Raw genomic sequence first — 23,960 nt, 5'->3', positions numbered from 1 at the left:
TAGGGAGAGAGAGAGGGTAGGGAGAGAGAGAGGGTAGGGAGAGAGAGAGGGTAGGGAGAGAGAGAGGGTAGGGAGAGAGAGAGTAGGGAGAGGGTGGAGAGAGAGAGTAGAGAGAGGATAGGGAGAGAGAGGTAGAGAGGGAGAGAGTAGGAAGAGGGTAGAGAGAGAGAGGGTAGAGAGAGAGGGTAGGGAGAGAGAGGGTAGAGAGAGAGGGTAGGGAGAGAGAGGGTAGAGAGAGAGGGTAGGGAGAGAGAGAGAGTAGGGAGAGAGAGAGAGAGAGTAGGGAGAGAGAGAGAGAGAGTAGGGAGAGAGAGAGAGAGAGAGAGAGAGAGAGAGAGAGTAGGGAGAGAGAGAGAGGGTAGAGAGAGAGAGAGGGTAGGGAGAGAGAGAGGGTAGGGAGAGAGAGAGGGTAGGGAGTGTGTAGAGAGAGAGGGTAGGGAGAGAGAGAGAGAGTAGGGAGTGTGTAGAGAGAGAGGGTAGGGAGAGAGAAAGAGTAGGGAGAGGGTAGAGAGAGGGGGGTAGGGAGAGAGAGGGGGTAGGGAGAGAGAGGGGGGTAGGGAGAGAGAGGGGGGTAGGGAGAGAGAGGGGGGTAGGGAGAGAGAGGGTAAAGAGAGGGTAGGGAGAGAGAGAGGGTAGGGAGAGGGGGTAGGGAGAGAGAGAGGATAGGGAGAAACAGAGGGTAGGGAGAGAGAGAGTAGGGAGAGGGTAGAGAGGGGGGGGTAGGGAGAGAGAGAGTAGGGAGAGGGTAGAGAGAGGGGGTAGGGAGAGAGAGTAGGGAGCGAGAGAGAGTAGGGAGAGGGTAGAGAGAGGGGGTAGGGAGAGAGAGAGGGTAGGGAGAGAGAGAGTAGGGAGAGGGTAGAGAGAGGGGGTAGGGAGAGAGAGGGTAGGGAGAGAGAGAGAGTAGGGAGAGGGTAGAGAGAGGGTAGGGAGAGAGAGGAGGGTAGGGAGAGAGTAGAGAGAGGGGTAGGGAGAGAGTAGAGAGAGGGGGTAGGGAGAGAGAGAGGGTAGGGAGAGAGAGAGGGTAGGGAGAGAGAGAGGGTAGGGAGAGGGTAGAGAGAGGGGGGTAGGGAGAGAGAGATGGTAGGGAGAGAGAGAGAGAGAGAGAGAGGGTAGGGAGAGAGAGATGGGGGAGAGAGAGGGTAGGTAGGGAGAGAGAGAGAGAGAGTAGGGAGAGAGAGAGAGAGTAGGGAGAGGGTAGAGAGAGGGGGTAGGGAGAGAGAGAGGGTAGGTAGGGAGAGAGAGAGAGTAGGGAGAGGGAGGGGTGTAGGGAGAGAGAGAGGGTAGGGTAGGGAGAGAGAGAGGGTAGGGAGAGAGAGAGAGTAGGGAGAGGGAGGGGTGTAGGGAGAGAGAGAGGGTAGGGAGAGAGAGGGTAGGTAGGGAGAGAGAGAGAGAGTAGGGAGAGGGTAGAGAGAGGGGTGTAGGGAGAGAGAGAGGGTAGGGAGAGAGAGAGAGAGAGTAGGGAGAGGGTAGAGAGAGGGGTGTAGGGAGAGAGAGAGGGTAGGGAGAGAGAGATGGTAGGGAGAGAGAGAGGGTAGGGAGAGAGAGATGGTAGGGAGAGAGAGAGAGAGAGAGAGTAGGGAGAGGGTAGAGAGAGGGGTGTAGAGAGAGAGAGGGTAGGTAGGGAGAGAGAGAGAGAGAGTAGGGAGAGGGTAGAGAGAGGGGTGTAGGGAGAGAGAGAGAGGGTAGGGAGAGAGACTATTGGCACACTGTTACAACACAGTTCATAGCCATAATATGACATTTGAAATGTCTCTATTCCTTTGAAACTTTTGTGAGTGCAATGTTTACTGTTCATTTTTTGATTGTTTATTTCACTTTTGTTTATTATCCATTTCCCTTGCTTTGGCAATGTAAACATACGTTTCCCATGCCAAAACAGCCCTTGAATTGAATTGAGAGAGTGAGAGAGAAATAGAAAGAGAGAGCTGGGAAAAGGCTGCAGGTCTGGGCTCTATAACAGAGATGTGTTTGCTAAACCACTCCAGTGTTGAGCTCTGGGACATGGAGCTCCCACAGCCTCTCAGAGCACAGCAGAGCAGCCTCCCATGGAGCCAAGTTTGGTCAGCTGTTATAATGGCCAACTGCAGAGAGGGGTCAATGTGTGTCTGAGTGTGCATACGTTACTGTCCATAACCTCAGGTTCTGTCCTAAAGTTGAGAAAAGTGAGGAACACACACACCACACCAAACACACACGCGCACACACATCTGCTGCACTGCATTTGGGGGGGGGGGGGGGGTCGCCCACATTAAATGTAACCTTTAACTTCAACAGGTGCTCATAAACAGATAATGGAGAATCCATCCCAGTGGAGGGGTGTGTGTGCATGTGTTGGTCTGTGTGTGTGACGAGGGTGGCACCTGTGGCCTCTTTCCACGATACCACAATCCCACCAGTCAGTTGACACAGAGCACCGGTGTCACTTCATTTCCCTTCCCCCCTGTTTGTTCCTGCCACCATGCAAGCTTCCACATGCATCCTTCAGTGGTAGGGTCTAGCCGTAACAACGGCAAATGTAATAACACCGGTAAAAGTAATAACTTTTCATACTGAAATAACTTCTAGATTTTTTATGTAATAAACCCAGTAAATGTAATAACACCAGTAAAAGTAATAACTTTTCATACTGAAATAACTTCTAGATTTTTTATGTAATAAACCCAGTAAATGTAATAACACCAGTAAAAGTAATAACTTTTCATACTGAAATAACTTCTAGATTTTTTATGTAATAAACCCAGTAAATGTAATAACACCGGTAAGAGTAATAACTTTTCATACTGAAATAACTTCTAGATTTTTTATGTAATAAACCCAGTAAATGTAATAACACCGGTAAGAGTAATAACTTTTCATACTGAAATAACTTCTAGATTTTTTATGTAATAAACCCAGTATATGTAATAACACCGGTAAGAGTAATAACTTTCTCTGCTAAATGTAACAAGTTGTTACATTAACCAGTGGTTATTATATTAACTGGTGAGTAACAACTTTTTCATGAATAATGTAATAATGGCAACAAATCATGCAATAAAATAAATCAATATTTTTTTATGTATTACTTCGCTCAATTTGATGAACATACACACCCCCCTGCCAATTACAACGCAAAAAAACTGATGCACATAATCTAGACAATCACAAGCACACATTGATATGCAGTCACACACACACACACACACACACACACACACACACACACACACAAAAAAAACACCTGAATGAATCTGTAGTGCCCTAGTATTAAAACATGTCATCCGCAACACTTCCCTGCAAACAATAATGACTAGTTAGTTCACGGTTGGTACTGGGGACATCCCCGGGGACATTTTTAGGACGTTCGTGGGCACCTGGATGTTGTGTCTAGTCATGCGTTTGCTTGAGCCTGCCCGAAGTGCCAGACTGATGGCATTTGCACTTTTGGGACTATTCCATGTCCATCCAAATAAGGGAAGTAACACAACAGTGCAGAGATTTTGGTTATTACATCATCGGTTGTTCTTTATAAAGGAAGTTGCTACTAACCTGATAACCACCAGATAACATAATAAGTTGATTAATAATAATCAAGGCAATTGTTGTGTATGTATGTATGTATGTATGTATGTATGTATGTATGTATGTATGTATGTATGTATATATATATATGAGTGTGCACATTTCAATGTGTGCATGTGAGTGCCTAAATGAGTATTTCTGTATGATGTGCATGCGTTTGGTTGTGTTGTAATTGGCAGTGGGTGGCGGGTGGTATGTGCATGAAAACATCGATTTTTGTATGCTATTACATGATTGGTTGAAGTCCTTACGTTTGGTCAGAAGAACGTACTACGTTTACCGTTCAACATTAGATTGCATTTACCGGCAGGTTATTACATTCAGCGGGTTTATGAGATAAAACCTGAATAAATAGAAAAGCTATTACATTTACCGTTGTTACAAAGCCTCTTCCTCCTACTTGTCTAACATTACACCAACATCCTGGTACTTACCGCTGGTATCCTGCTGTAGCAGAAACCCCTAACTAAACCGTCTCATGTCTCAACAAGCAGGAAATGAATGAGTAACTTATTTTTATGGCAATGACAAACCCCTACCCACATGCATATCAGCTTTTGTTGATCTAATGCAAACGCACACAAGGGAGGGCCAGAACCGTACGGTACGCGACAGAGAGAAAACAGAGAGAGCCGATAAGGGAGGGCCAGAACCGTACGGTACGCGACAGAGAGAAAACAGAGAGAGCCGATAAGGGAGGGCCAGAACCGTACGGTACGCGACAGAGAGAAAACAGAGAGAGACGATAAGGGAGGGCCAGAACCGTACGGTACGCGACAGAGAGAAAACAGAGAGAGACGATAAGGGAGGGCCAGAACCGTACGGTACGCGACAGAGAGAAAACAGAGAGAGCCGATAAGGGGAGGGCCAGAACCGTACGTGCACGCGACAGAGAGAAAACAGAGAGAGACGATAAGGGAGGGCCAGAACCGTACGGTACGCGACAGAGAGAAAACAGAGAGAGCCGATAAGGGAGGGCCAGAACCGTACGGTACGCGACAGAGAGAAAACAGAGAGAGCCGATAAGGGAGGGCCAGAACCGTACGGTACGCGACAGAGAGAAAACAGAGAGAGCCGATAAGGGAGGGCCAGAACCGTACGGTACGCGACAGAGAGAAAACAGAGAGAGACGATAAGGGAGGGCCAGAACCGTACGGTACGCGACAGAGAGAAAACAGAGAGAGCCGATAAGGGAGGGCCAGAACCGTACGGTACGCGACAGAGAGAAAAAAGAGAGAGCCGATAAGGGAGGGCCAGAACCGTACGGTACGCGACAGAGAGAAAACAGAGAGAGCCGATAAGGGAGGGCCAGAACCGTACGGTACGCGACAGAGAGAAAACAGAGAGAGACGATAAGCCACACGTGATGACAACACCCTAACACTTCCTCTGTGTCTTTGTCGTGTCATTCCGTGACTCAGATATTCTGACTGCCGTGTGCGTGCGTGCGTGTATGTTGTAAGAGTGCGAGCGTGGGTGCGTGCGTGCGTGTATGTTGTAAGAGTGCGAGCGTGGGTGTGTGTGTGTATTCGTAAGTGATAACTCAGACAGTTTTTACAGTAGTGTTCAGTGGAACAATAACTGCCAGTCAGTCAGATGCCATTATAATGTAACAGAAAGCAGGCGTGGAAACACTATGGCTTTTGAGTATGACTAAGAATAACCGGTTCAACTGTGTGTGTGTGTGTGTGTGTGTGACATCAGAACATTCAATGACACACCCAGAGATAACACTTTCCTAAACCCTCATCATGCCCACCCCCACAAATACACAGGTGGGGGGGTACAATCTGTCACAATTGAAGTGGGTCACATGGTTTCTCAATTGTACTAACCCCTAAACCATATCACCAGCTCAGCACTTCCTCTCCTTTCTGCTTTACTCAGTTTCGCTTCGGACTGCTCTGGTTCTTTGATTCCTGCGTTCAGTTGACGGTATGCATTCATGCTAAGGGTGTGTGTGTGCGCGCTCCTAATCTCTAATTTATCCGTCATTAGTCAGACACCGAGAGAGAGAGACAGAGAGAGACAAAGACAGACAGAGAGAGAGAGAATGTAACCCAATCCAGAGAGGGGTCCCAGACGGAAGTGATGCGTTAAAGCAGGATATGACTGCTAATAGGTAACTGGGGGGTTCAGGAGGTCAGTGAGCACACACACACACTGGTGTGTTTGACTAGGTAAAGTCAGCCATCAGGTCTCTCCATAGGCTCAGTAGAAGTGTTCTATAAATAAAGGGCAGGAACAGACGGAGTCCTACACAGCCAACACCAGAGTCAAAGTACTGTCCAAACACAGGGTATCACCCTAGGCACCTACCTAGTACCAACCATCCTCTATGGCCATCCCCTGTCCCTTCCCCAGGATGCTGGCTAAACACACCGGTCATACGACTGACATCCTGACGTGTGTGACGCACAAAGTGTCCCACACACACACACAATCATACAGAGAAGGGACAGAGTGAGGTAGAGCTCTGGCACCTAAACATGCCAGCACTGTTTCTATTCCGAGAGAGGAGAGGAGAGCAAGGGATGTGTGCGAAACGAGGGGATGGGAAAGGCAGGGTGACATTCTAAAATAGGTGTTGGGTGGATAGAGGTGAGAGGAGAGGGGGACGGAAAGAGGGAGTAGTTCTTTGAGGGTGGTATTTACTCATTCCGCTCCCTCCTCGACACGCACCCCTCTCTCCCCCTCCCTCTCTGCAGTAGTGATAAGGCCATCAGTCTTCATTAGGAAGAGCAGCAGCGGTAACATGTCTGTGATGGATCACTCTGCTAAGCTCCCATTAACAGGTAAGTATTGCTCATAAGCACCTTCTGATTAACAATCAGAGAGAGAGAGAGAGAGAGAGAAAAGAGAGAGAGAGAGAGAGAGAAAGAGAGAGAGAAAGAGAAAGAGAGAGAGAGAGAGAGAGTGCATGCAACACATCTCATTAAAAAGGTAAGTATTGCTCATAGAATATCTCATCTGCATAGGTATAGAAGGTATTGCATCCCAAACTGTGGGGTGAGGGGTAAGGGACTCAGTCCGGCTTCAAACTAACTCTTGAACGTTGTAATAGTAGCATGTACGAGGTGCAATTTGGAAATGAGGTAGTGCGTCATCAGTTCCTCTTGTCACGTTAGTCATTACATACAGTGGAAAGAAAAAGTATGTGAACCCTTTGGAATTACCTGGATTTCTGCATAAATTGGTCATCAAATTTGATCTGATCTTCATCTAAGTCACAACAATAGACAAACACAGTCTGCTTAAACTAATAACACACAAACAATTATAGGTTTTCATTATTCATCATTATAGGTTATTTTTCTTGTCTATATTGAATACATCATTTAAACATTCACAGTGTAGATTCTTCTCCAAAAGCTAATTGGAGTCAGGAGTCAGCTAACCTAGAGTCCAATCAATGAGATGAGATTGGAGATGTTGGTTAGAGCTGCCTCACCCTATAAAAACACTCACAAAATTTGAGTCTGGTATTCCCAAGAAGCATTGCCTGATGTGAACCATGCCTAGAACAAAAGAGATCTCAGAAGACCTAAGATTAAGAATTGTTGACTTGCATAAAGCTGGAAAGGATTACAAAAGTATCTCTAAAAGCCTTGATGTTTATCAGTCCACGGTAAAACAAATTGTCTACAAATTGATAAAGTTCAGCACTGTTGCTACTCTCCGTAGGAGTGGCCGTCCTGCAAAGATGACTGCAAGAGAACAACGCAGAATGCTCAATGAGGTTAAGAAGACTTACAGAAATCTCTGGAACATGCTAACATCTCTGTTGACGAGTCTACGATACGTAAAACACTAAACAAGAAGGGTGTTCATGGGAGGACACCTCAGAAGAAGCCACTGCTGTCCAAAAGAAACATTGTTGCACGTCTGAAGTTTGCAAAAGAGCACCTGGATGTTCTACAGCGCTACTGGCAAAATATTCTGTGGACAGCTGAAACTACAGTTGAGTTGTTTGGAAGGAACACACAACACTATGTGTGGAGAAAGGCACAGCACACCAACATCAAAACCTCATCCCAACTGTAAAGTATGGTGGAGGGAGCATCATGGTTTGGGGCTTTTTTGCTGCCCCAGGGCCTGGACAGCTTGCTATCATCAACGGAAAAATGAATTCCCATGTTTATCAAGACATTTTGCAGGGGAATGTTAGGCCAATCTGTCCGCCAATTGAAGCTCAACTGAAGTTGGGTGATGTAACAGGAACAAAGACCTAAAACACAGAAGCAAATCAACAACAGAATGGCTTCAACAGAATAAAATACACCTTCTGGAGTGGCCCAGTCATAGTCCTGACCTCAACCCAATTGAGATGCTGTGGCATGACCTCAAGAGAGCAGCTCACACCAGACAACCCAAGAATATTGCTGAACTGAAACAGTATTGTAAAGAGGAATGGTCCAAAATTCCTCCTGACCGTTGTGCTGGTCTGATCCGCACCTACAGAAAACTTTTGGTTGAGGTTAGTGCTGCCAAAGGAGGGTCAACCAGTTATTAAATCCAAGGGTTCACATACTTTTTCCACCCTGCACTGTGAATGTTTACACGGTGTGTTCAATAAAGACATGAAAACGTATAATTGTTTGTGTGTTATTAGTTTAAGCAGACTGTGTTTGTCTGTTGTTGTGACCTAGATGAAGATCAGATACAATTGTATGACCAATTTATGCAGAAATCCAGGTATTTCCAAAGGGTTCACATACTTTTTCTCACCACTGTACCTTAGAGAGCTATTTATAACTTGTTCAGAAATGTCCAGATCAACTAGCCCATATCAGCTAATATTTTTTATTTATTTAGGTTTTTTAGCCCATAGATACTGTTGTAATTTTTTTGTCACTCAAATATCGCACGAATACACAGACGTGGCAAAATGTATAGAATGTAACATTCTCTCCACCAACAAGGGGGGTGTGAACAGTTTGTGTCATGTGTGAACAGTGCTTGTGCCCATAAAAATACACGTGGGATGTTCCCCAATGCTGGAAAGGGGGGGGGGGGGCCGATGAAAAACTTTTGGAAACCCTGTTCTGGAATAGCATCATGCATGGTGTGCTTGGAATGTTGCAGGCAGGCAGGTAGTTGTTGGCCCAGATCAGGGTTCTAGTTCCAGAGTCCCAGAGTTCCATGCTGCCAGAGTTGGTTGGGTGTTGCGTTTGTTGTTCTTTGGAGACCATTCCATGGGGCCCAGTATTCCCATGATGCTTTAGGAGCGGCAGGCTTTGACTTGCTCAGCGCTCTGTTGGGAACAAATAATCCTCTACAGACACACATTCCCTTTAAGGGAGGCCACTGGCTGACAGTGTGTTTACTAGTTGTCAGTAGCAGCACCCGTGTGTGTGTGTGTGTGTGTGTGTGTGTGTGTGTGTGTGTGTGTGTGTGTGTAATAATGGGGTAATAGATGGGGTCTGTACATCTGATAAGAAGAGAGAGATAAAGTCTAGACTGGGGTACATCTGCTTTCCCTTCTCCCATCCTCCCCTCTGATGAAGGTTAATGATGGACAGAGATATGGTGGAGGAATACAGATCAGGATGAGAGGGATGGAGAGATAGAGAGGAAAACAAACCTTCAGGTCTATGGGATTAATCAAATAGTAGCCTAACAAAAGAGAAAAACCCCTACCACACACACACAGCTAAAACACACATACACACACCTGCTGACTGCAGAGACAAACATTAACCTACCATTATGCAGTGTGTGTGTGTGTTTGCTTTCACTCTCATCTGTACTTTTCCTCCTGAATCCAGGACGCAGGGTGTAAATTGTGTTGTTTGGGAATTTCAGCCACATTCCATGCAGAGTCTGACACGGAGATGGAAAATACCTAGGCAGAACTCCAAAACTCAGAACGAAACAACAGGAAAACTAGACACGGGACACAATACCAGAGGAAAGATTTCACCTCTACCTCTATTCAACAAAATAAGATGGCGCCTCACCTCCGGCTCCTACAAAACATTGCAGGTTTCTACTTTTTCTAGTGTTGATCTACATGTTCTTACTCAGTTTGTTTTTGTGCATTACTTCATACACCCAGGTAGAACTATTGGAATATGCGTCACTGGGTGCTACAGTCTACCCGACCTTCCCAGAGACGACGGGAACAATGGTCTAGCTGCTTTGGTGGGGCGCAGGGATGCCTGGTGGTCCTACTGGATAAGGAAACGAAGACTGCGACGGGGGGGGAGTTTTAGTGAGGTTGAAACGCCGGGCGACCCGTCCTCCATTACCGAGCACACTACTCGCAGATGTTCAATCATCAGTGAATAAACTTGACGTACTTCCAGAGGGACATAGAAATCTGCAACACACTGTTTTTCTGAAACGTGGCTTTCCTCCGGCATCCAAACGGATTACATACAACTAGCGGGTTTTACAGTTCATCGAGATGATAGGAAGAGGGTTCTCTCTGTCCAGAATAATGGCGGAGGGCTCTGCTTTATGACCAATAACAAGTGGGGCGACGGTGGAAACGTTCAGGAACCTGCAAGCTTCTGCTCTCCCGACTTGGAATACTTGGTCATCAAATGTCGCCCTTTTTGCCTTCCGAGAGAGTTCTCAGGGATTATCTCCATGGCTGTGTACATCCCGCTCCAAGATCTTCATTGGACCCTGAACAAACTGTCGCGGGGGACTTTAACAAAAGTCATTTGAGAACCTTGCCACAGAATTACCATCAACGCATTGACTGTCCAACTCGTGGAGATTCTACACCGTACAACTGCCACACGCCTTTTCGACACGGTTATAAACGCCATCTCCCGTCCTCCTTTCAGCAAATCTGACCATGACTCAATTTTGCTCCTCCCCGACGATAAACAAAAGACTCAAGGAGGGAAGTTCCGGTGGTCAGGTCTGTACAACGCTGGTCTGACCAATTAGAATCCATGCTCCAAGCCTGTTTTGATCACGTGGGCTAGAATATGTTCCAGGTCACCTCTGGGGATAACATCAATGAATACACCAACCCAGTTACCGGATTCATTAAATAAAATGCATAGATGACGTGATACCGACAGTGTCTTTCAAAAGATACCTGAATCAAAAACCGTGGATTGATGGCAACCTTGTCAGGAAACTGAAGGAGAGAGATGCTGCTTATAAACACAGCAAGCTGACCAGGGACAATTGTATGGTTAAACAGTACAAATACGACCTACGCAGATCGATCAAGATGGCGAGACACAAGTATAGGGACAAAGGGGACGAGCAATTCAGAGGGATGGATACGAGGCATATGTGGCAGGGGCTTCTAACAATCACAGATTACAAAAAGAAAGCCAGTCACGCCGGACACCAACGCCACCCTACCGAACAAGCTAAACACCTTTTTAATCCCGCTTCAAGCAAAACGACTGAGCTGCCGAGGAAAGCCCCTGAAGACAACGAGGCTTACGTTCTCCACGAAGGACGTATGTAAGTCATTCAAACGTGTTAAGCCTCGCAAGGCAGCTGGCCCAGACGGCACCCCTGGCCGCGCCCTCTGAGCATGTGCAGGCCGGGTAGCTGTTGTGTTTTTGGACATTTTCAATCTCTCTCTAGCTCAGGTCGTTATCCCGACCTGCTCCACTATCATCCCAGTGCCCAAGAAAGGGAAAGTAACTGAACTGAATGACTACCGCCCCGTAGCACTCACTTCTGTCATCATGAAGTGCTTCGAGAGGCCAGTCAAAGACCACATCACTTCCTTCCTCCTCAACACACTCGACCCTCTCCAATTCGCTCACCTGTACTTCCTGTATACCCTTGACTGTTTGGTCTCTTCCAACTCCATCATCAAGTTTGCTGACGACAAGACAGTAGTAGGCCTGATTACCAACTACGACGAGACGGCCAACGGGGAGGAGGTAGGCACTCTGACGGTGTGGTGCCGGGTAAACGACCTCCCTTTCAACATCAGCAAAACAAAAGGAGTTGATTGTGGGGTGTTCAGGAGGTACCAGGCTAGTAACCATCCTCATCAACGGGTCCGCCAGGTAGACGCGTCTCTGAGGAGCTGAAATGGTCAAACCACATGCCCATACCCCAATGGACATTTACATGTATCATTGTCACAGTTGTAAACATGTATCTACTATTATTATCATTTTTTGTTTATGTTTAATTCACACCTACACTGTTGGAGCTCAGATTTCACTGTACACTGCAACTACAGCTCTGTGCATGTGACTAAATAAAAATCTATCACGGCAACCTCTCTTCCTCCCCCTCTCCTTTCTATATACCTCTTTTCCCACTCGCTTTTACTGTAATCCCTCCCTTTCATTGGCCTCTCTCTCTCTCTTTCATCCTCCCACTTGAACTAGCACTACTGTAGAACCACTACAATCCTAGCACATGTAGTATTTTCTTTGCCACAATCTTATGAAATATTTACCTATCTAAGAGAAGCCTAAATAGGTCTACATCTCCACCTCTGCCTGTTGGTAATGTATTTCAGACTAACTTGGAGGTCTCGAAAATGCTTCATATTTATGTAGGTTGTCCAGATGTATACTTTTCTGCTATAATGTGAGTGATGCCCTTTATGTGTGGTGTATTTATGCCTCGGTTCACTGCCTATTCCTACTGCAGCTTCAATACAAATTGATCATATGAGGCACAAACAAAGAGTCTCCATTTGCTCTCTGTCTATGTGTGTGTGTGTGTGTCTGTGTGTTCGGGATGTGCTCCAGAACATTGATTGGGCAGATAATTATAGCCAGCATTAAATCGGTGCATATACTGTATCTGGTAGGGCATCGGGGTTCACGTGCACTGCAGTGTGTGAATGTAGGTGTGTGTGTGTGTGAGAGAGAGAGAGAGAGAGGGGAAATGTGTGTATATCACTACTACCATTCTGGTCTTCTGAAACCGAATACAAACAATAGCCTCAGTAAACAAGTCTGTCTAGACGATCTGCATTATCCTATCTCCATTCTATTCAGTGTACACTATTCTCTAGTCTCCATTCTATTCAGTGTACACTATTCTCTAATCTCCATTCTATTCAGTGTACACTATTCTCCATTCTATTCAGTGTACACTATTCTCTAGTCTCCATTCTATTCAGTGTACACTATTCTCTAGTCTCCATTCTATTCAGTGTACACTATTCTCTAGTCTCCATTCTATTCAGTGTACACTATTCTCTAGTCTCCATTCTATTCAGTGTACACTATTCTCTAGTCTCCATTCTATTCAGTGTACACTATTCTCTAGTCTCCATTCTATTCAGTGTACACTATTCTCTAGTCTCCATTCTGTTATGTACATTCTATTCAGTGTATTCTATTGTGTGTTCAACGCCATCATTTCAAAATCAAACTCCCCCTCTACCACAGTGGAATTCACCAACAGGCTGGGCCACATCTCTCACATAACAATCAGACACACACTACAAAAGCCTAGCCAGCCTCCCCCACTCATACCGTACATATCCCCATAAGGCATTGTCTGGTGTGTGAGCCATAACCGGCTGTATAGAACTCTGCCATATGTACAGATGTGTGTTATATAGATTCCATATGACACTTTGCCATGCCACACTTCAAAGCACTTTGGGTTGGGGGTCAGGGAGCACTTGGGTTGTGGGTCAGGGAGCGTGTGTGTGTGTGCAGACCTCTAACTGAGGTACTTAGCTGCTAATGAGTGTGAACAGGAGCAGCCATAATGATAGGAAGGGAAAGGTCAACACTGGTCTGACTGAGACACAATGGAGGACATGAACGTGTCATTATTAAACAATGTGACATTGTTCTACCGTTATAGCATTATTACTCTGAACACTGGTCTGGTAGCTAGAGATCATATCAAGCCTGTTCTGCCATCCTGGTCTTCCTTTGCTACTATCCTTGTCTGGATCAAAACGTTAGCCTTCTGGCACACTGAACATTGGCCTTCTGGCACACTATAATGAACATAGGGTTCTGTGTGCCAGTAGCAAAATGGCATTCTAAATAAATGCATGGGATAAAGGCTGATCTGTGCACAAATCAGATCACCACACATTCCAAAAAAAGGCATCCTTTAGGGCAGGCTACAAGTCTTAGGTCCAGAAGGAGTCGTCAGAGGTACTTTGGAGAGGAATAAGGAAGGTAGCTGTAGGAGCTCCAATCTAAATGAGTACGAGTGTACCGCGCTGTAGTCTGGTTGTAGTTAGATGTAGCGGGGGGACATCGATGCCCTGTGTGAGAGTCTGTGGTCTGAAGACGCGAGGTGAGATTTGACTGTGGGGTGACACTCTGCCATCCCCACGCCAGGACCAGACCACAGCTCCCAGCTCTAACCACTGACCAACAGGATGCACTGAAGCCTCACATGTCAGGATGAGAAGGAAGAATGAGGAAGGCTAGGTCTATCTATATCCGCACCAGTGTGCCTTCCTCTTTCCCATGTCTACGAAACGTCAGAGGACTACCAGCTATAACAGCTCCGGCTTTGATACCGAGTTCCCCCTAAGTATGCCCTTCATACCTTGCCTGTCCTCTCCTCCCCTCAGCCCAGTGCCCCTACAGCATCTACAGCAACAGGCCCATGCCAGATTTAAGTGCCAAGTATTAAATTCTGCACTTCTGTGTACGAAATGTCAGAAATGTCCACGCATGCCTATCCTGGGCCTTCTGGAGGGGTAATGCACTGGGTTAGTCGGGGTAGAGTCAGGGTAGAGACGGCACACACACACACACACACTCCTTTTAAATGAAGCCACGTCTTCCTCACAGTGAAGCGCAGTAATATAATATTGAATGAGTGATGATAACCTCAGTAATCTCAGTGATGTTTTTATGAAGTTAGCCTGGGGTGAACAGAACAGAAAGTAGCCGTAGGCCTGAATAAATGAGATGTACAGAATAGAAGCTCTAAATAAAGAAGTATCTAACAGAAACACACAAGACGCAAACGCACTATTCTTAGCTTGGTGAAGCAGGGAAGGACAGTAGGAGCGGCACAGCTGACTCATTTATCTCACACACACACCCTTTGCGTCCTCTCCAACTGTACGGACCTGAAAAGAGTTGACGGGTCAAAGCAGCACAGAGGGGGCCCATCATGCCTTTCACCGGCTCATCTCTCTCAGATCAGTACAGAAGAAGGGCGGGAGACAGAAATGAAGTCACTTCCGAGGACAGAGAAACAGCCAGGCAGTTAAGTTCAGGCCTGTAGACCTTGGCCCTGATATGTGGATTCTGGCATCTCTGGGTCTTAAAATGGCAGTGTGCTATGCTGCCATGCATGACTAGCGGTGCGTAGGGCCTGCGTGGTTATAATGAGCTCAGCCCACTGACGGAGCAAAGTGTAAATGCTGCTGGAGTTTACACAAAAAGACACACACCAAAAAAACCAAAAAAACAGGCCCAGCTCACTGTCTGTTGATAGGCTGGGTCTACATCACTGGCATATCTTATGTCAGACAGTCTTAATGCCAATCATTTCTGGATGAAGTTGCAACCACAACGTTCCCCTTCCTGGCAGTGTCACATCGTCAGAGGCAACGTTGTCGCACGCACGTCGTCATGTAGTGCTTGTGTCTTTATCTAGCAACATATTCCTCTGTAATGTCAGGTCATGTTAAATGTCCAAACTGTCCCATCAACACTATAGATACTGATCAATGAAGAACTGAGAGCGAGACACAGGTACACGCACTTCCCGCTTGCCTACAATCTGTCAACCCAAATTCACACCGACTTTGCTAAGTAGAGTAAAACTTCTCTCTAAAACCTCTCTAGAATGTGATAATCATAACCAGAAGACGACAACCCCCAAACACACGCCATAACATCTCACTCAAATCCCCCAATGTTCTGACTCAGCAGTAGATGAGTAAGGAGTGGGGGAGGAGCTAGAGGCCATATTTCCCATCAATAAGACAGACACTCACAGCTAATAGGATCAGTGTTGACAAACCCTGGCCTCCTAGAACAGATGGAAACAGACAGAGAGAGAGAGAGAGTGCGGGAGACAGAGAGCAAGACGGGGTAATCGAGGTAAAGGAGAGGGGGAGGGGTTTAACTTGCGGGAGGGGCGTAAGAGCTGCTTTACAAGCTGGATAAATGTTGACGAGACATACGCTGAGAGAGGAGGCCAGGATAATGTATTTATAAAAAGGGGATAATGAATATTAACGTCTAATAACGAGGTTATAAATGTATGATAAATGATATACACCACAGACATTAATAATGTTTAATAATGTATTTGTGAATAGAAAGACATTGGTGTATTACACGTTTATAATATTTATAACCCATTATTGGAGGATGACAAGATAATGCATAATAATAACCTTGTAGGCCTGTATGAATTCATCGGTTATCAATAGGCTAATAGTTCTCTCTTCATATTCATTCTTTTCCGTCCACTTTCCTTTTCTATTCTAGATCCGTCTTATCACTGTACTGTGTGTCACATGCCTATATGGAAATGGCCTCTGGTTGGCCTGCACGTGCTTGCATAGCGAACACACAGACACACGTGTATTCATTCACACAGACTGCAACGTGTCGGTGTTCATAGACTGCTAACAGCAGTGATAGATCTCTGAGAGAGAGAGAAGCGCTGGGCAGCCATATCCTGTCGGGTGTGTGTGTGCGCGCGTCTAGGCAATCATGTTCATGACATGTTTACTATGGGTTGGCTATCAGATAAGCAGCTTTCCAATCAGCAGGACCTGAGCAGGCTAGATAGGTAGAGCCTCTCCTATGGCCTTGGGATGAACCATACTGCCTGGGACACCTGACAGCGACCGTCAGGGTGTTTAGCGGAGTCATATATACCATAGAATGCAGTATGTCCTTTTTTCATCCAAAACCATGTTAAGGAATATGATTCTGTCTGTCAATAATGTAATAATAATAATAATAAGGTTGTTAAGCAGGCAGTTAACCTACACATATACTGTGTGTGTGTGTGTGTTTCCTGTGTAGAGAGGTTGTGTACTGTATATTATACTGTACATATGGATGTGTGCCAAACAGATGTGTAACTGATCTTCTCTCCCAGGTCTGATCACAGCAACCCAGTATTTTCTTCTCTCCTTCCCTCGCTTCTCTCCTTCCCTAGCTGCAGCCCGCGAGGGAAGATTGCATCTTTTATTTATCACTTCTTGGCACAATTTCTGGTGTCATTCTCCATTGCTAGCATGCAGATTGAGCACTGTGTGCCATATTGTGCACGCTCACACACAGAATATGTTTAGGTTAACTGCCTGCTTAACCACCAAATTATTATTACATTATTGACAGTCAAAATCATATTCCTGAATGTGGTTTTGGATGAAAGTAAATGACATACTGCATTCTATTGTGTATATATACCCCTTATTCTTTCTTCCCCAATAGAGAGTAGAGAGACTAGAGTACATACTGTAGTTGTGTTTTGCCTATTTATTCATTTGTATTTTATTTAGCGTATATACACTAGACAAAGACACAGGCCTGCCTGGGCCTATAGTATGTGTTATATAGTCAGCAGCCTGGCGCCCTGTTGGCACTGTGGCTAGGGCACAAAGCCCAGCCAAGCCACTGCGACACGTTCAGAGGGAGGGGGGGACAGGGAGGGATGGATGGCCATGCAGAAAATTACGTTTGCAGATTGCATTACAATTCAGATTAACCACGTAGAGTAATGGGATTAGAATGCTGAACGCTTTCCCAGGGCGGGGACGGAGAGCCCTAATGAACTAACTAAGGTGGCATATGAGTTGGAATACAGAGGGAGCCCAGCAGGTAGCTCACCGTCAGGCAGGGAGTAAAATACATGACCATTCGTTCATTTGAGTATATAGGCTACGTTTTGGTAGGTAGGGCCTGCTGGTGATTATTACAATTACGTGTGTCAGTGATTTCCTGGCGTCAGAACATTTAGTAAAACAACAGTGAAAGAAAGAAACACACTTGACCCAATTAGCTGCAAATGTGTGCATATCAAAGTCCATTTAAAAATAGTCTATGTGGCTTTAAATCGCCATTCCTCCCACCCTTTTCCCAAATATTTTATTTTTAACAAGCAATGAAAATAAATTAAAAGGCGCTTTTGTTGTTTGCCTTCCCTTTGGAGGGTGACAGGGAGCTGAAAAGACACAAATGAACATGAAAATGGGAACAAAGTACCAAGGCTTTCATTCGGAATGCCTCACGGCTGTTTGATATGCGCACTGGGTAAATACGACACTCAGTCAAGGCTGTGTTACGAAGACATGAAATACCGCTATTTCGCAGCTACTCAAATAGAAAATGCTTTGAATGCACGACAGACTGCCGTGTTATTGTTTTACCAAACATATTTCTAGTTAGGAAATAGGTTGGCATATATGTAGAAAGAACTGTCAATTCAGCTGAGAGCTCTATGTTCTAGCTGGCTGAGCCAGAAAACCTCCCCCATGCCTTTCACTTCGGAAAATAAACACAAGTCGACAAGGCTCAGCCCTGAAAGTCTTCTCGACACACAGTGCCCAGAAAAGCATCGCCCCTTTCAGTTGAAAACATATAAAAATACTATTTGAGGCTGGCTAAATGCATATATGAACCAAATGTTCGAATGCGAGCCAAGTATATGGGCACATTTATTAAATCCCACCGTTCACTTCCGTAATGGTTCTTTTTCACCCAAGCAACAACAACAAAAAATCCCGTCATGCATAAGCAAACACATGTATTATGCTACATAGACATTTGGGATAAATGTATCGGCATAGAACATAGACAACTGTGCATAAGCTAATAATAGCTATTTCTATTGTTAGAGGAATACATTTTGGTTTTAGTAAAAAAAAGGAGCCTCGCCAACGTCTCCGCGATGTAAAAGCCCCCTTTGTCGCCTCATTCAATCCTTTGTTGAAACCTAATTCAACACACTTCCTTTTTCATTTCTTGGTGCTTTTGTAAAATATTTCAAACTCTGGTTGTTTGCCATAAACTCAATAAATAAAATAACGTTATTTTTCATACGCTTGGGTCCATCCACTCACCGACTTGCAATACGTTGTCCACACAGCCGCTCTCCAACAGAGCGATACCTCGTCTGAAAGGCAGCCGCGTCTCATCGCTATTTTCCCCGCTAGTTCCACTCTCCTCCCCCCCCGTATTGAACGAAGAATACATGCAGATCTCCCGTTCACTCCTGGGGAACGACCAGTAAACGATCCTTCTCTGTACAGGCTCCGGGATCCGTTCAAAGCGCTCCTCTACCCGTTGAAACGGCCACTTCTCGGCCACTTTCCGGGCCGAGATATCCAACAGAGACTCCGGACTCAGGGTTTTGCTCGACCCACCTTGGGCCGTACCCGAACCGCCACATAACGTACCCCCGGCCCGTTGTCCCTGTCTACAATTCGTATTATAACCCGGTCTACAGCAGAGCCGTTTGGCTGGGGGCTGCTGAACGCGCTCCGCCATGATAGCACTGCTTTAACATCAACGGCGGAAGTGAACCTACCATATAAACGGGATAAGGAAGGGAAAATGTTACACTCGAATCGATTGTTTGCCGTGTATGGGCAAATGAACCTTATTTGGGCATGATGGGCGGTCCTTGAACAGTGTTGTCAAATCCTCTTTGTGTTGACAAATGTAGAAAGGGGCGGGCCTATCCTGTTCTAAAAAAAGGAATGAAACGCGGAATTCCCGAACGTCGGCAAATCCTTTGTGAGGCGGACGGCTCGAAGAGGGGCCGGGAAAACGTTGGTTTTTCGTTCAGGATTTAAAGGCGGTGTAGTGAAATTGGTTGGCGTCCATGGATATTTCCCTCTTGATTGACGGAAGGAGAAGGCATTCGTGGCCGCAAAACACGACAAAACGGAGGTGAAGGGGAGGGGGGGTTTAAAGCGGGTGAATCTGTTGGGTGAAGACGGTGATTGTAACTGTCAGTTGGCCAGGCCTCGTGGAGAGGGGGCGGGCGTGCTGAGAGACGCACAAGAGACGCCCTCTGTGACGTAGGCTACAGTTCCAAAGGAATGTGGTTATCAGGCCTGAAGGCTGGAAAGGAGACGTTCCTTGTTGGGAAACAAAAGCTGTGTATTTGGATCATGGCACAGCTGATGGGGTCTCTCTCTCCTTTAACCATAACGCATGTTTCTGGGGAAAAGACTGGATCTTGGCCTCTTGACAAGATTTATAACAGCCTAATTATTAGTGGAGGCACCTATATAATTACCCTGTAAAGTAGTCCTAGCCTTTTGCCTAGGCTACAATATATCACACATTCATTCTGGAACATGTTTTTGGCCTGTTATCAGTGTATGGAAATTAAGAAAAGGGAAAGGTGAAGAGGGGGAGAGAGGGAAAGTGAGAGAAATTAAAAAGAGGGAAAGGGAGAATGAGTGTGCAGAGGGAGGGGACATGGAAAGATGTAAAGGTAGAGAGAGAGAGAAAGAAGCATGAAAAGAGGGAAGGGTAGAGTGAGAGAGAGATGCAGAGCGGGGTTAATCTAATCTGGTGTGGGAGTGAGTCTCAGTGGTGTTCAGTAAAACCCTGCAACCAGGAGCCAGGCTTAATTGATTAGAAAATGTGATGTAACTAATTGCAACTGAAATAGGGAGTGTTGAAATCTTTGGACAATCAATGCAATGTCATTCGGTGCATCAGATTCAGACAAGTCTATTTTTCAGGTTTATTTAAGGTTATCTGTAGGTTATTTACTGTATGTTTCACAATGAATATTGACCAATGTGCATATCAAGACAGGAGAATTCAGCTCTTTCTCCCTCTATCTTAGATCTTATTTCATTCTCTATGGTTTATTTTCAAATGTTATGTTATTTTAATAGTATTATTCCAATCGACAGCAATGTTACACAAGGACAGATCCCCATGTTACCATTTCTCCCCTTACTGAGATGAGTAATTACACAGGAACAAGACAGACCAAGTCCCCCAGCTGCTGTCACTGGGCCTTAACAGACAGCCCTGTCCTGCCTCTCTACTCCTCTGAAGGCAGGCAGGAATCGACGGTGCAAAAGAGGTCATTTCTCATGGTTAACCTGCAGAAATGCCAAGGCATCTCCCAGTGTGATTCACGGCTCAATAGAGTGTGGAGAGAGCCAGGGGGAACCCAGAAGTGTCCTTCTGTTTTGTCCCCAGGGGAGAAATAAAGTTGTGTTGTACTGAATTGTTTGTGTGTTGGTGACACGGGTCAGCCAAGTGAAAGCCATACAGCAAAAACATTTTAACAAGGGGGACAGCGCGTGCATGTGTGTGTGGTTTTGGATATTTAAAAAAGTGTGTGTGTGCATGTGTGTGCTTGGGTCCAACTCGGGCCTCATAAACACCACCATGCGGGTTACTGCTGCCCTAATCAGGGTAATTGATCAAAGGATCTGAGTATTTCCAGCCAAAACAAGCTCATCTGATCTGACAAGTCCTGAAAGCATTTAAATGAAGCAACAGAGAACGTCCTCCGAGCTGGCCACTGATGTGTTGGCATACCTCTGATCATAGCCGCGGGAAGTAGTTTGGGGGTGGGGGTGCTGCAAAAAAAATGAGGAATAATTATGTCCGCAATGAAGACGTCTATATTGGTCTTCTAATACAGGACTAGTAATGGCTATAGTGCACTATTTTTGTGAAAAATTGTAAACTAAATATATTTGAGTGTTTACCAGTATTTGTAACTTGAGTCTGATAATTATCTGTACAAAAAAGGTTAATCTGACAATACATAAATACTTGCTTGATATGTTTTCCAGTTTCTTGAAATACTTTGAAAATGTAACTTATTTCTATGTGAAAACTGAAAAGTCTATTCTTCTTCCATTTTAGTAGATGCTCTTATCCAGAGCTACTTACAGTAGGGAGTGCATACATTTTCATACTGGTCCCCTGTGGGAATTGAACCCACAACCCTGGCATTGCAAGCGCCGTGCTCTACCAACTGAGTCACATCATATCATCACAAACCACTTGATATCTCAATGTACTCAATGACTTTATTGGTCATTGTTTTTCTTCAGGGTGATGGAAAGTCTACAAAGGTACAAACCTAGATGACCAGCCTATGTACAATACAGTAATGCACATTTTCATTAAGTGTTGTTTTAAGGACGGGTAAATTACTACTGCACAAAAAGTGGTGGTTTTCCATGTTATTTCATCAAGAAAAATATTTAATTTAACACTAAGCCCATAACTTTGCATCTTTAAATGTTTGAGGACAGGGTTTTGTTCTTTCTGGATTCCATTAGAATGACAATAACAGAGAAATGGACAGGCAGGGCCGTCCTTGGCGTTTTTCTGCCATAGGCCAGACCATGAAATTCTGCCCCTGCAAATAGTCCCAGTAAGCAAAATGACTTTAAAAAATAAGTCTAAAATACTTATTTTCCAGACGTTGAAGTTAGGTTCAATTTAGGTTCTGAATGAAAGGTGCACTACTTTTGTGTTATTTAATACATTTTTGGTTTTTATTCCGATTTTTCAGGGAGGGCTGCAGCACCCCTCAGCACCCCTACTTCCCGTAACTATGCCTCTGATCAGCTTAGTGTGTTTGATTTCTTCATTGTGAGACAGGCAGCCATTAACTAGACTATGTTTGTTTACAGTCCCTACTCCGGCTTTTCTGTGTCATCGGCCATTTTGATTCTCTGTTTTGACTTTACAGTTTTATTTCAGCTCTGCTGGTACTTACTTCAAATAATTTTGTATACCTGGCACAAAATGGTGCATAGTGATGTTTATACAGTAGTTATTATCATCATCAATGCCCACAGAGCTAGCCTTGTGCTGTGTTGGTGTTGGCATACCTCTGGTATACCTCTGTATGTTTCTCCTCTATCAGCTTAGTTTTTTTCTCATAAGTCTACCATCGGCTACAATAAAACCCTTCAAAATTCTTATGTTCCATCTAATGATTTTCCTCTCATATATCTTAACATCCACTTACAGAGTTACATTACCATCTGCCAATGCTTGCACACAGCAGTTTCTCCATGCTGGGTGAGTGATATGAGCCTGGTGTCTGAATATTTTCCCATTGTCTCATCTCACCCTGCAGTGACAGGCAGACACAGCCAGGCAGGCTCTGGGATGACTGAGCCTATTCTCTCAGCATGGGTTGGAGCAGTGGGGGTGCTGGGGAGAAATATACAGTGATCCACACACACAGATAAATGCATGTGCGCACAGACACATGCAAACACACACACACCTTATAATAAATGCACAAATACACATATTACGGGCATCTTTTCTCAGAAATACAGCTGTTCATGTCTTAAATATGATTCTGTATTTTCATGTCATTGTACAGTCTCTCAATTTAAATTTTAATAACTAATTATGGAAATGTGGTCCTTACAATCTTTTTTTCCACCCTGTATCTTTTCATCAGGCTGAAATCCCATTGAATAAACCATGCCCTGTCCTCTCTTTCTCCCTCCAAGAATCTCACATGCAATGAGAACATGGCTGACATGAATATGGAAATACTGCATAAAATCGAAATATATATATATTAAGTTCTAGTCTAAACTTTGGAGACACCTACTCATTCAAGGCTTTTTCTTTATTTTTACTATTTTCTACATTGTAGAATAATAGTGAAGACATCAAAACTATGAAATAACACATATGGAATTATGTAGTAACCAAAAAAGTGTTAAAGAAATCAAAATATATTTTATATTTGAGATTCTTCAAAGTAGCCATCCTTTACCTTAATGACAGCTTTGCACACTCTTGGCATTCTCTCAACCAGCTTCATGAGGTAGTCAACCTGGAATGCTTTTAAATTAACGTTAAAAGTTAAAAGTTCATTTATGGAATTTCTTTCCTTCTTAATGCGTTTGAGCCAATCAGTTGTGTTGTGACAAGGTAGGGGCGGTATACAGAAGATAGCCCTATTTGGTAAAATACCAAGTTCATATTATGGCAAGAACAGCTCAAATAAGCAAAGAGAAATGACAGTCCATCATTACTTGAAGACATGAAGGTCAGTCAATCCAGAACATTTCAAGACCTTTGAAAGTTTCTTCAAGTGCAGTCGCAAAAACCATCAAGCCCTATGATGAAACTGGCTCTCATGAGGACCGCCACAGGAAAGGAAGACCCAGAGTTACCTCTGCTGCAGAGGATAAGTTCATTAGAGTTAACTGCACCTCAGATTGTAGCCCAAATAAATGCTTCACTGAGTTCAAGTAACAGACACATCTCAACATCAATTGTTCAGAGGAGACTGCGTGAATCAGGTGGTAGACTGCGTGAATCATGGTAGAATTGCTGCAAAGAAACCACAACTAAAGGAAACCAATAAGAAGAAGAGACTTGCTTGGACCAACAAACACGAGCAATGGACATTAGACAAGGGGAAATCTGTCTTTTGGTCTGATCCGCTGTGTCTTTGTGAGACGCAGAGTAGGTGAACGGATGATCTCTGCATGTGTGGTTCCCACCGTGAAACATGGA

General features: G+C 44.8%; 1 protein-coding gene across 2 annotated transcripts in view; it reads right to left on the bottom strand.

The window, feature by feature from the left end:
• zswim6 (zinc finger, SWIM-type containing 6) overlaps window positions 1–19,399 on the bottom strand; it is a 45,339-nt gene extending 25,940 nt beyond the window's left edge. The window contains exon 1 of one of the 2 annotated variants that reach the window (XM_014127243.2): window positions 18,533–19,399. In XM_014127243.2, coding sequence (XP_013982718.1) covers window positions 18,533–18,959 — 427 coding nt within the window. In that variant the 5' untranslated portion in view covers window positions 18,960–19,399. The remainder of the gene's footprint in view (window positions 1–18,532) is intronic. The other variant, XM_014127250.2, reaches the window with a different exon arrangement.
• Between the last annotated feature and the right edge of the window lie 4,561 nt (window positions 19,400–23,960).

The sequence above is a fragment of the Salmo salar genome, chromosome ssa01 (genome assembly GCF_905237065.1).
Source record: "Salmo salar chromosome ssa01, Ssal_v3.1, whole genome shotgun sequence".
NCBI classification, from domain to species: Eukaryota; Metazoa; Chordata; class Actinopteri; order Salmoniformes; family Salmonidae; genus Salmo; species Salmo salar.
The sequence above is the reverse complement of the archived record's forward strand: the minus strand, read 5'-3'. Positions and strand labels throughout refer to the sequence as shown.